Source organism: Struthio camelus, chromosome 1 (genome assembly GCF_040807025.1).
Source record: "Struthio camelus isolate bStrCam1 chromosome 1, bStrCam1.hap1, whole genome shotgun sequence".
In the NCBI taxonomy this organism is placed as follows: Eukaryota; Metazoa; Chordata; class Aves; order Struthioniformes; family Struthionidae; genus Struthio; species Struthio camelus.
Window position 1 is genome coordinate 67,893,876 of NC_090942.1, and position 13,342 is coordinate 67,907,217.

At 42.3% G+C, this 13,342-nt stretch overlaps 1 protein-coding gene across 4 annotated transcripts in view; it reads left to right on the forward strand.

Moving 5' to 3' along the window:
- Window positions 1-2,183: 2,183 nt before the first annotated feature.
- The window catches only part of AMN1 (antagonist of mitotic exit network 1 homolog), a 32,598-nt gene continuing 21,439 nt past the window's right edge, over window positions 2,184-13,342 (forward strand). Inside the window, exons 1-3 of one of the 4 annotated variants that reach the window (XM_009679880.2) lie at window positions 2,184-2,306; window positions 6,144-6,276; window positions 10,570-10,714. In XM_009679880.2, the coding sequence (XP_009678175.1) occupies window positions 6,235-6,276; window positions 10,570-10,714 (187 nt within the window). In that variant the 5' untranslated portion in view covers window positions 2,184-2,306; window positions 6,144-6,234. Of the gene's footprint in view, window positions 2,307-2,351; window positions 2,540-3,117; window positions 4,230-4,258; window positions 6,030-6,143; window positions 6,277-10,569; window positions 10,715-13,342 lie in introns of those variants that run through there. The other 3 variants (XM_068946270.1, XM_009679879.2, XM_009679878.2) reach the window with 3 other exon arrangements.

Sequence of the window (13,342 nt, forward strand, 5' to 3'; positions counted from 1 at the left end):
GGGGTTGATATAGCTCCAATACTGTTGAGCATCTTCATCAATGATCTGGATGATGAGATGAAATGTACCCTCAACAAGCCTGCAGGTGATACAGAATTGGGAGGAGTGGCTGATACACCAGAGGATTGTGCTGCTATTGAGAGTGACCTTGACACGCTGTGGGCAGAGAAGAATCCTGTGAAGTTCAACAAAGGAAAATATGCACCAGTAAAGGCTGGGAGCTGACTGGCTGCAAAGGAGCATTGCAGAAAAGACCCCAGGGGATTGGGGGGGAGGGGGATGACAACAAGTTGACTGTGAGCCAGAAATGTGTCCTTGTGGCCAAGGCGGCCAACAGCATCCTGGGCAGCATTAGGCAGTGTTGCCAGAAGGTCAAGGGAGGTGATCCTTCTCCTCTACTCAGCACTGGTGAGGCCGTATCTGGAGTGCTGGGTCAAGTTCTGAGCTCCCCACCACAGCAGAGACACGGAGCTCCTGGAGGAAGTCCAGTGAAGGGCTACTAAGATGATTAAGGCACTGGAGCATCTGTCACACAAGGAGAGGCTAGGACAGCTTAGCCTGGAGAAGAAAAGGCTCAGGGGATCCCACCAATGTGCATCTATACTTGATGGGAGGAAGTATAGAAGATGGAGACAGATTCTATCACTGGTGCTACTGAGGACAAGAGACAATGGGCACAAAATTGCATTTTTAATGGAATTTTTGGTATTTCAAACTGTTTTTGGGTGGCTGAACACTGAAACAGGTGCCCAGAGATAGTGGAGCCTTTAACCCTGGAGACCGTCAAAACCTGTCTGGACATGGTCCTGGGCAACCTGCTCCAGGTGACCCTGCTTTGAGCAGGGGCGGTTGGACTGGAAGGTCTCCAGAGGTTCCTTCAACTGTCAATTTTCTGTGATTCTGTGCATTCAAGCTCTTCCTGAATTGCCAGTTAGTCTGTTTTACTGGTGTATTTTCTCATCATATTTAGCAGGTGTCTGCAGGAGAGCATCATGTAACTGTTTTCTGAGGCAAGCTGGTGCAAATTCTGGTTTGACATATAGCACTGGTATGTAAGGTTTTGCAGTTCATGAGTTACTTCAGAAGCAACCTCCATCTGAGGTGATCAGCTGAAGGCTATAATCAGGCTAGTAATTATTTCCAACACACAAGCTGTGGAGTAGTAAAACTGATTACGTGACAATCATGTAATCAAAAGAAGCCACACACAGCATGTGTACGCATGTGCACGCACACTTCATGAAGTTTCTCATTCCCTTCACAAGCACCAAATTTTTCTCTTATCAACAAATGTGTCTTGCCCTTCCCAGAAACTCGCTCTCAAACTACCAGCAGACCAAGTGCTGTCCTGTGCTGTTACAGGTGTTAGAGGAGGAAGCTGTAACTCATTTAGCTTTAACTTAGCATAAGCCTAACTCCTCCTGCTTAGCACTAGTATCTAAAGTAGATGGAGCATGTAGGCCCAAGGCTGAGCTGTCAAGGAACTCAAGAAACATTGCTGATGATGCAACTGCAAAACCAATTAAAAGCAGCTAATGAGGATGCAAAGCAGGATGCAGGAGATGAGATGGGATGCACCTGGGTTTTGGCTGACCTTCAAGTGAGATAAGGGACTGTGGAAGACAAAGACATGGTAACCAACCTGGGATGTAGGCCAGGACCAATCAGAGAGACCACTGACTCAGTAAAGAAGACTGAAAGAGACCTTCCCTGGCAGGGGGGAAATAAGACTATAAGGGGTATAACTACTCCAGAATTTCTTTGTTTTGATGTCCCTCCGTGGAGGCACCCGGCTCGAGCTGCTATTTTTCCCTGTACTGCCAATCAATAAATAATTAATTTTGCTGCTCCACTTGTGTGAGACTCTGCTCCTTGGAAACCCAGATTCAAACTGTTTCTGCCATGCAGGTGAGCGCCTGGTCTTCACAGCTGCTGGGGGTGACTGGCGGGCTGGCTGCTGTGACCTCTGCCGCTCAGGGATCTCACTTGTGCTGCAATGGGGGGAACAAACAAAATGGGCCCCTCCAGGCTCACTCCACCTCCTCCCTATCCAGGCAGAAATGTAAAAAAGAAAATGTTTTAAAAAAAAAATGGAAAAAATAAATTGCAATGGGAAAGACTCAGAAGACGGCAGGCTGTAGTCTCAGCAGAGCACCAGCCACGAGGGGAAAACCAGCCCTGTGTTCAACTGACGCTTTGCTGACGGTGGCAAGGATGGAAACTGCGGTTAAAACAGCTGCGCCCCTCTGCCCGAGGGCTCCTAAGCTACCCGGGGCCGACGTGGAAGAGGGGGTAGACCCCCGCTGGTGAGGGATTTGACGGTGTTTCTGGCCGCTCCCTCCCCTTCCCGCCGGAGGCCTGAGGCGGCGGTGGCGGGGCGGACTACACCTCCCATGGTGCCATCGGCCTGAGGAGGCGCCGCCATTTCGGCGCTGCCCCCGGTGGCGGCGGTGCCGCGCTGCCCGTTCCCCGCCGCCATGAGCCGCCTCAGCGGCGGTTGGGACGGTGCCGGCGGCGAGGTCCGACTCCTCCTGGACCTGTGAGTGCCGCCGCCGCCGCCTCCTCCGCCCCTTCGCCGCTGGGCTGCGGGCGGGCGGGTCCGCCCGCTGCCCCCTGCCGGGCCGGGGCCGGGGCCGGGGCCTCGAGTGACGGTGCAGCGGGGCCGCGGTGTCCCTGCGGGGAGGCGGCGGGAGCCTGGGCTTGGCGCGGCGGCCGGGAAGGGCAGGTGGCAGGGCCTGGCAGGAGTAACGGTCCGGCGGGTGGCGGGGCTTGGCAGGGCAGGTGACAGCGCTTGGTAGGTGTGACAGAGTGAGGCGGGTGGCAGGGTCGAGGTGACAGGGTCTGTCAGGGGTTTGACAGGAGTGACGGGGTAGGCGGCAGGGTTCGGCAGAGTGACAGAGTTTGGTAGCTGACGCAGTTTGGCAGGGTGGGTGACGGTCTGGTAAGTGATGGGGTTCAGGAGTGATGGGGGACAGGGGAGGTGACAAGGTTTGGTGAGGTGACAGGATTTGACAGGGGTGTCAGGGTTTTGTGGGGGGACAGGGTTTGGCAGGTGTTTGACAGGAGTGACAGGGCAGGCAGGGGTGGCAAGTGACAGGGTTTGGCAGGGGTGACAGGGTTTTGCAGGGTGGCGGAGTGGCAGGTGACAGGGTTTCGTGGAGAGGACAGGGTTTGGCAGTTGTTTGACAGGGGTGGCAGGGTTTGGTGGGTAGGTGGCAGGGTACTCCCTGACAAGTCTGGACGTGAAGGGGTGGTTGAAGGCCACTGGCTTTTCCTGGCTGTAGTGAGTCCGTTGAATAATGTTTGACTTGAGTTTTTCATGATGTCAGGTTATGTTTGTGTTTAGGAGGGAGTCAACAGTCAGCATAGGGATAAAATCCTGGGTTTTCTATGTGAAAAGTGTACCAGAGATTTGCTTTCGCGAAATTGCTCACAAATGGTACAGTTAGACCTAGACTTTTACTCATATTTTAAAGAAAAAAACAACTGCCCTAATTTTTAAAAGGGGATTATGTACTTCCATGGTGGAAATCTACCTTCTTTCCTTGTTTAAATCCATGCTGCACTTCAGGTTGCAGCAGTAAAAATATTAATGTTCTGTAGTGAGTTTTTAATCAGTATAAATTTAATTTGCTATGATTTGATGACGTTCCGGTTATAGACAGAGTTCTATAGCAAAAAAAGTTAATCTTTAGGGACACAAAAGCTGTGGTTATTTGGCCAGGCTGCAGTTACTCGTAGCCCCCGGCCACATGTACTGGCACCATCATTTCGGTGACTTCTCAGTTTTAATTGGGTGAATTTATGTTCAGCTCGGTTGCCCAATACAGCTCAGTGTGCAAATCTGTGAATTTTAGAGCCAGCATGAGGGAGGCACTGTAGAAAGTGGTTGGGGAGGCAAGGAGGATGAAACTAGTCTTTTCAACTTCACTCTTGACTTAACAACCAGTTGGAGTGCTTTGTAATGACAGCTGAACACGCTACTAGAAATTAATTTAAAGGATTCTGTTTCAGTAATAACTTTGTGCTTTTGCAAAGCTAAAAGAGTACCCATACTTTTCTATTTTACGTGATTAAACTATTAAAATAATGTTTAAGGCCTGTATTACACTACATACAGAGTTTTGACCCCCCCCAAATGACACTCTTAGAGCAACACAAATGAATGAACAAATTTAAAGGTGTTTTAGCTGAGATTGTAACTACATGGTGAAGAAGTTTCTGCACATGTAAGTCATAATGAATGAATGTAGTTAGATGTTGCTAAGGTTTGATTGTTCAGTATGTCACTTACAGCTCCTCTGTTACTGATATCATTAACAGGTGGCCAGCCTGTTACAGACTAAGGATAACCTAGCCTGTTAGTCTTTTTGAAAGCTAAGGTGTTAAGGAAGATATCAGAACATCTGCAAATGGGTACTTCTGCATGAACAAGAAGTGAGGACAGAAACAGAGCTTCAGTTTCAGATGAGAGCTCCCTTTTATGGTCTTGCTGCAAATATAAATTAACCAATCCTAAAGAATGCAGGAAGATATATCTATTTTGTTGTTTGCTATCAAGTCTATTTTACTATCTGCTCTTCTGATTCATTTCTTCTGACATTTCTCACTTCTGACAACTGTTCTGCTATTCTGTTTCATGTGACATAACTTAGCGTAAGCTGTACTTTGGTGTAAGTTAGGCTGTTTTAGTACAACTGCTTACAAAGATATGGACTCGCCTGTTAGGTTTCTAAGTGATGGGGTGGGAGGTATCTTCCCTCCCCCATTTCAGCTCCCTCAATTTTAGCTTTGCTGTGCTGTAGTACTTTTTAAAGTCTTGGCATTTTCTGAGAAGTACCTTAGGAATCTAAAAAGATAGGACTGAGTAATTACTGTCCCTCTACAGTACTCTGTAGTAATCAATTGTACTGAGTTGCTTGATTTAAGTCCTGTGTGTTTGAGATTTGTTTGGGATTTCTCATGCATCAGTATCTTGGAGTGGGAATTCTGAGTAAAACAAGTTTGAGTATCTGGAAAAGTGAACAAATATCTCAAAACAGGGAAACAATTTTGACCCTGGAGACAAAAGGTGCCCAGAAAGCAAGATGTTTATGATATATAGAAGAAGCAGGTGAAACAGTGTACGTTGGCCTTATTGTTGATTCGAAATTTGTAGCCCAGTGAGTATGATAACCAAGCTGTTCCCTTCAGCTTGATGAATCATTCTGAGAAATAAGCATTATGGGGGAGGGAGGAGCCAAAATATTGGTCTTAAAAACAAGAATGGCTGCACTAAGTCAAACCAACCAGTAGTGCTGGTTGCAATAGGATTTTAGTCAGCTGTTCCTCCGTGTAAAGACCATCCTTCTCATGCCAGGGCAGCTCAGTTCCTTCAGCAACCACTGCTGATGAGTCTGGCTGAATGCCTTGTAGAAATCCAAATAGATTATATTAATTTGAGCTGCGTTGTTCATACTTTATCGATTGCCTTTACAAAGTGTGTTCGCTTTTCCCCAATATATTGTATTTTCCATGTGTTCACTAATTCTGTCCTTTAGCTAGTTTGCTTGGTGAGGCTACAGGCTGGTTGATCTGTTATTTGCTGGACCCCACTAAGAGACTTGAGAAATTTCTATCGCAGGTGCCAGTCCTCTGCTATCAGGTCCAGTTTTAAGCACAAGGATACACAGAACCTTTCATATAAAGAGAGTATTACAGACTAGACTGTAAACAAAATATTACATCTGAAAACATCTTCTTAATGTTTTTGTTTAACGGAGGTGAAAGAGAAGTGTCCCTTCTCTGGAACTAGCTATCCTAACTGAAGATTTTTGCTCTCTGCCAACTAGAGGCTCAGCTGGTAAAAGGGCTCCTCTTAGTGCTCACAGATAAACTACAAGCGAAGTTGTTTTGGTGAGCTGGATTGGTGATCAGAGTGAATATGGCTAATTTTTGCTTACTGTTAACTGGGCGTGAAAGATTAGGTGATTGGCCTGAAAGGACAATAACTGAGCTGGTGGTAGCATGGAACAGCTGGAACTGATAAGGTTTGGAGCCAGCATAGCTGGATGCAAAAGATGACATCATCTTATGGCTCGAATGTTCTTGTTCTACTATGCAATACCTTTTTTTGGTTGTTCTGTAACTTTCCTTTATTTCAGATGCCTGCAAAGTTTGACAAAGAACCTTTCCAGATACACTGCGGATATTAAGTCATTGCCACCCAACATAAAGGATGAACTGATTAAATTAATGAGTAGACAAGGGCAAATAACTGATTCAAATATCAGTGAGGTAAGAACCAATTCAGAACTACTCTCTCTGTGCTAGTTTAATACACAAAGGTGAGCCAAACTGAAACTCTGTAAATGAGTCAACAGATAAATTCAGGACTGCTTACACTGTCCACATCTTTACAGTTGATTCTTTTATGTATTTCTAAGCTCCGTAATACTAGTAGTCCTGTATTAGAAATAATAAGACTGTGCCTTTAGTGACCAGTAACTTAACATATTCTGGTCAGTGATGATTGACTTCTGTTTAATCAGCTGACATACCATCCCTTTTCAGTCTGGGAAACTAGACTCTTGCAGATCAGTCTCTGTTCCTGAGTGTAAGATACTGTGCAATTTTTAAGGGGCTCAAGCCGATATCGGATTGTACTGCAGGCTACATTATCAGTTTCTGGTAACTTATCTGACGCATAATATACAGTATACTGCAGAACTGTGGCTATAGTAATGGTATTTGGAATTCGTTTTATTTGTTTTTGTTATTTTATAATTTATATTTAATCACATTAATTAGAATTTTTCGTATAAATATACATTATATGAAATAATTTCATATTATTATTGGAGATATTTAATATCCAGGTGGCGGCTGGAAGGGTTGCTGATTTTTGGTTGTTTTTAAGTGCTTCTAAAAAAACCCCTTCTTGCACTGTGGAAATTTGTTTCTCTACTCAGTGCTGGTGACAGAGAAGCTGCCTCCCAGCAACAACAGCAGATTGCGCCCCCAGATATGCTACTGTTTCCTCTGATGATGACAGAAGAATAGTGTGTTTCAAGAATCAGTGGATAATGGAAAGCTTTTAGAAACTTGTTAGATTTCTTTTAGGCTCTATGGACTTTAAATACATGATCTCAGTACAGTGTATTTAAATTTTGATTCTTTTAAATATGATGATGCTAGGGCTAGAAATTGATAAATCCAAATTCTCTCATCCTTGTTGCTCACTGATGTCTGTCAGCGTTTCAGAATGAAACTGGTTCAATGACTCTTCTTCAGCTGCAAATTGAGGAGTACAGCCATTTTGGTATCTGTCTCCTGTTTTCTTGTTTAGTCTCTAGGGAGGCGTGAGAACTGAGGAAAGCTAAGGTTGGCCTTGGTGAAACAGGGGAAATGAATGACTCCCTGTTCATTCCTGTTTTGATCTATAACTCGAAACAGGCAAATAGTGCCAGTTTCTCAAAGTTGTAGTAGTGAAATTACCGCTAGAGGCAGAATCGGAAGTATTGTGGAAAACTTTATCTTCAGAATGGTCCACATTTTAAATAGTGAAAATAAGTGTTTACGTAAAAAATAGAATCATTGTATTTATTTATCTTGTTTTAGCATGTTTGAGTTGACACAATTTGTTTTTAGCTATTTTTGCAATAAGTGAGCCGTCCTAAACATCTTGAGAACTGTATATAAAGAAAAGCATGTGATTATGTATGTGCAAACACACAAAAGCTATTAGGTTAGACTATTAGGTTAGATTATCTTTGGTCTGGGAAGAAAATAGAGAGTTTAAGTTATAATCTTTTTCCTCTGGCTCTCTACAAATCTCAGGTTTCCTTATCTTCATTCAGCAGTTGATCAGTGCCTTCTCTTGGAGCCTGTTTTCCAACGAATACTTGGATATTCTAATTTTGTTCTTTCTTGTGTGTTTTTCCTTTCTTTGTTTTCTTCACACTTCCTGCAATTCTATCCTTAGCTGTCATCACTTTTGTGACATTGAATTTTTTTGTGACTTAAATTGTGACTTCAATTTTGGTTCTAACAGTTTTCAGGTTTGTCTCATTTGCATTTTTTAACTGATAGACACCTTTTAGGTTTTGAATACATACTGTTTCTCTGCACCGTTTTGCTCTTCAGCTTTCCTGTTCTTTCATCTTGCTTTTGTTCTTCTTGTTGCTCAGTGCAGCAGAAATGGCGTATGTTGCTTAGCTCTCCTCGTTATTCCTTGCCCGCATCATGTATAACTAAAGTGTTCTACATACTCCACATTTGCAGCGCATCTCAATTTGTCTTCCATTTAGATAATGGAATTTTTTGCCTTGTTATTGCTTCTGTCCTGCCTTTATCTTTCACACTCTTCACAGTATTACTGCTGGATCTATTCTCTTCCCAGTTTTCTAGGCTATGCTATGTCATTGGCTTTTGTGCACATTCTTTCCTTGCTGTTGTCCCACCTTTTGCTTAAATTTTAAATTTGTTGCAGTCAAAATACTATTCATCGCCTCTTATGTATAAGCTTCTGTTTCATCTCTTAACCCTGTTCTTGGCCACATTTGTGTTATCATCCATTCTTTTCTCTTCTTTCTCATCTGTGCTTTTTGCATGGAGTGGCCTCCAAGACATGTGTGCTAAACTCCTTATTCAAAGTCACACATGTACCATAAAGATCTATATAGCCTTTCAGCGTTTGTTGACAAACTATAAACCTGTACTTCCATCTCTTGTCCTCTGCATACAAACAATCCTTACGCTAGCTTAAATTCCACCTGCTTTGAGACATAAGAGTTGTATAAAAGTATGTAGTGAATGTGAATCTCTGAAGAGCAACAGAAAACAAACCTTTAAGTAATAACTCAGTCATTGAAAAATCATTGGCTGGGGAAGCGTAATGCTCAAATTGCGCTAAATAAACAGTATTCTTATAGTAGTGTTACTTGTCATGTAGAATTCCTTGCATCTGAAGCTGTCTCCGCACCCTTTTTTGCAGTCCTAACTTCTAAGATTTCTCATGTGTCTTCAAGATTGGCAGCTTGCTCACTTTTGTTGTGCCTTAGGCAATCAGCAGTTGTAAAAGAAAGCCGGCAGTCAGGGAAAGCGTCTTCAATGGATTTAGATGGTCACTTTGGCTTCAAGTAGGTCATCTTTGGGTTTGGATGTATTATTTCCTTAGATATGAATTCAGAATTATCTATGAAATAAAACTTGGGTGTCATTCTCTTGAAAATTGCTCACAAGTATAGTATGGAATGTATTGGTGGTTTTATGAGATAAAGGGACATGTTTGAGGCTTTTAGCTTTGACAGCTTTTTTTTTCCCCCCTGAATGACTTCTGACATGTCACTCATTTTGGCGAAAGGTTACAATTGTAATCTACTAGAAGTTGTTACTTTTTTCAGAAGGCTTTTTTGACTCTTATCAGTAAAGATTTTAGTCTCTTCTATATTTGTGTAACAGAAGAACAATATCTTTGCCATGACTGTTCACTGGTGAACCTGAAAAAGGAATAGGCTTTTAACAAGCCTCTCAACCATGCTGTTATCTCTTGTGTATGGAAATTTACCATAAACAATTACCTGTGTGAGGCAAGGGAGGGAATGACAGGCCGAAGAAAGATATTTGGGTGATACGATAACCGGCTCCAACGTTCGATCTGACATTTGACTTGCTGGTCTGAAGGACAAAAGGTATGCAGTCATTCGCTTGCAGTGATACTTGAGCTGAAGAGAGGAGGCTATAAGTGTTTCTTACAAAAATTAGCAAAACTAGCAAGAGGGAGCTATAAGTGGTTTTTATAAAAAGTGACAAGAGTCCTTGAAACTGAAATTAGAGGCAAGGTCTGTGGCCTTCCATTGCTTTGGCTTTTAATTTCATAAAAGCTCTCTTGGGGAAGATTTCACAAAAACTCCAACCTTTGGTCTTGTGGGAGTGAAAGAGCCTGTTTAATGAGGATTGGATACCTCTTCATGGTATGATAATGAGGTTACTTGTTTATGAGAGAAAGACTGTGTGTGTATTTTGTGTGTAGGTGAGAAAAATGCTCTGGGGTAAAATATTTTTCAGCTCTTACCTATGTCTGTTAAACAGATTGAAGTTTTGACCAAACATAGCCGGTATTTGTACTTCAAACTTCTGCCATTGTAGTTGTTTGAGGGGTTGAGCCTAGCAGGTTTGAGGGGATGAGCCTTGGTAGACATATCTGTGCTGGCAGAAACACCAACCTCGTCAAGTATACCATCAGAGTAGTATTTTCACTGACTAAATTTGTCACTCTGGTAACAGCTGATTTTGGCTGGAGAGGTTACAAAGTACAGCTTTGCTCTTGTTGTAGCTAAACTAGGAATGCTTTGTCAAGGTAGTATATCAGTATGCTGTAGTTTTATATCATTTAAGCTGCGGGAGATGAACTGTTACTGCAAATATAGCATATCTGCTTCAGAGATTTTAGTTGCCAGGTCTGGTAACTCCATCCTCTAGTGAATGTTTTCAAGTTCTATGTGATGTCTAATATAACAACTATTTCGGATTAAAATATGCATGCTTCATAACATAGCGGTGTTGACTGAAATACTGTTTTCATTACAGGTATTGCACCCTGCTGTAGAGTCTCTAGACCTCCGAGACTGTGACATTTCAGATAATGCATTGTTACAGCTTTATAACTGCAAGCAACTGAAAAAAATCAACTTAAATTCTTGCAAAGAAAACAGATTGGGAATCACTTCAGAAGGTATGTTATCTGTGCACAGATAACCCGGATCTTATTTGTGTTTTATTTTTCTTGTAAGATTGGAATAAATTGCAAAAATATGTAGGGTAAGTATCGTTTTAAAAGTTCCCAATGCCACAGGCATATATTGCTGAAGTGACTTTTAATTAGTCAATTATAAATGTGATATCTAACTGATTGTCTTATGAAAGAAAGAGAGCTATCAGGTTACTCTCATGTTAGGTTTCTGGGGTAAAACTGGTACATTTGATCATATTTTCAACTTCATCTTCTTAATTATTCCTTGCTCAAAATTGGTTCCAGAGCCTTGCCAGTACCACTGGGGCTCAAGTTTCTGGCTTGTGGTTTCCTAGATCACTTTTACCCGCTGTCTCATTTAAATGTATTTGTTATTCTGCAAGCATCCCCTGACTTGAACGACTTCCTTGCTTTGGGACTTCTGATTTCAGGTATTACTCGTAAACTCTGTTCTAAAGTCAGGAGTTATTGACTTAAGAGCATTAAGCTTGCTGAGTTTTATTTCCCATTTAAGTTTGGTCGTGTCTTTCCATTACACTTATTCCTTCGCTCTATCATTGTCATCTTCATTGAAAACTGAGGCAAAACATTAGTTTAGTTTAGAGTTAATATATGCCTTATTTTAGATCAGCCTCGGTCTGTATCTGGTTTTTTTTTTAAACCACTGCATAGTGATATACTTATCTTTTTAGTTATATATTTGATTAACCTTTTGCTAAGTGATTTATTTGGAAAATTTCACCTCATCCTTATGCTTTTTCACTCTAAAATATAGATTGCAATGGTCTTCCCTCCATACCTTCATCTGTCTGCTAATTTCTGACATGGTTCATAAGGAGCTGGCTAAGCCTAGAGCTCTGTGTATATTTTTCCTCTATTTGGATACAGATTCCTGATCACTTTGCAAGTAAAAATGGAAAGTCTGGTTCTTCTTTATTGGCAAGTTCCTACTTGCCAATCCAACTTCACTAACTTTCCTACTGAGCCCCTTTTAAACTGAGAATCTACATTACAAAGCCTTTACTTTTAATTTAAGCTGAATCAACTCTTAATTACTCATCTCAATTACATACACACACAAAACCAGAAAAAAAAAAACAGTTTAAATTGGTGTTGTCCTGTACTAACTCACTAGCGGTTTCTTCGGGCGAAGGGGGAAACAAACATTGGCTACCACATCTAGGAATATCTGGGCCCTATCATTACTAGTAAATACTTGTTCTGTAGGTAGCTTGTGGGACATTTATGCTCCTCTAATACAATATCCAGTAGTATTTATTGCTCCATCTAAATTGATTTCCCGGTACTGTCTTTTCGACCATTCTTTCCAAAGTGGTTTTGACTCAAGCAAGTATTCTTTGCAGTTCTTGCACAGTAACATATTTTAGCACATTCAACTTTTTATTCCTATCTTTCCAGGAAGTGATATAATATTCTGTACTGCTGAAATCATCGTGTTTCCATAATCCCTGCAATAAATTCCTTTCACAACTTAGATCTATAGTCCATGTTCTCTTATTTTTTTGGCTACCTCCTGACGTTTCTGTGCAAATATTTCCGTTGTTACTAACTTTCAGGGCTCTGAGAGCACCAATAGACCTTAATGGCTCTGACCAGCCCCAGCTGGAACCCACGCCTCCATGGACTCGGGTGCTCCATTTAAGCTCAGGCCTGGGCTGTCGGTCCTGTCCTGGTCAGAGCTGTGTCATAGACGTACCTGGTCTGAGTCCTACAGAAGTAGGAGGTTTTTTGGAGTGACCTTGGACCTCACATGTTGCCTTGCTTTTGCCTGGTGATCACTGGATCACTGGACTGTCATGGGATCTGTTGCTAACACCAGTCTGCTCAGCTCACCTAGTTCAGGCGCTGTGAGACTGTGGCAGGTCAGTGAGGGCACTGCCTGGCCTGTGTTGTGGCCACCCTAGGCCCCTGGCTCATCTTCCCTTGTGGAAGCTCTTCTCTTGCTGCTCCCTGACACTAACCACACCTTCATCCCATGCTGGTTAGATATAGTCTTCTTACTAATTGTAGTGCCACCCTGAATATTGTTCATATCAGATTTTATGCTCATTTTCTCTTCCTATCTGTTGATACTCCCGTATACACTGCTAAACCTTTGTTTACCTGAAATGAAGACTGTGTATATGAAAACCTGGTGAAAGTGGAGAGAACTGGAATAAGCTGATGCAATAATTTTACAGTGTAAAGCCTTTTTTTGCTGACCATTCCCAGATACTCTTTCCCTAGTCGCTTGAGCAGAGTCTATTTTAAGGAAGATCACTCTTCTGATGAACATGTCCCAGTGTTCAAACATTCCAGGCCTTACAGCAGATGTATTCTTTCAGGAGCCAGTAAAATATTGCTTCAGTTTCGCTGAGCCAGTGCTTCTTTCTATGTCTGCCACCAATCTAGCATAGTTATTCTTGATTTGTCCCAGTAAGGGTTTTGTAGTTTCACTCATCCCAGCCTGACTAGTGGATTTTTCCCTCCTACCGTTTGGAGTTTTCTTCTACTTCAGATCCACGTTTTAGGTCCATGCCTCATTATACATTGCATGCCTTTCTTTTTTACAGATATGCTTTGGTGACCACTTTCTTGGTGCTTCTTGGC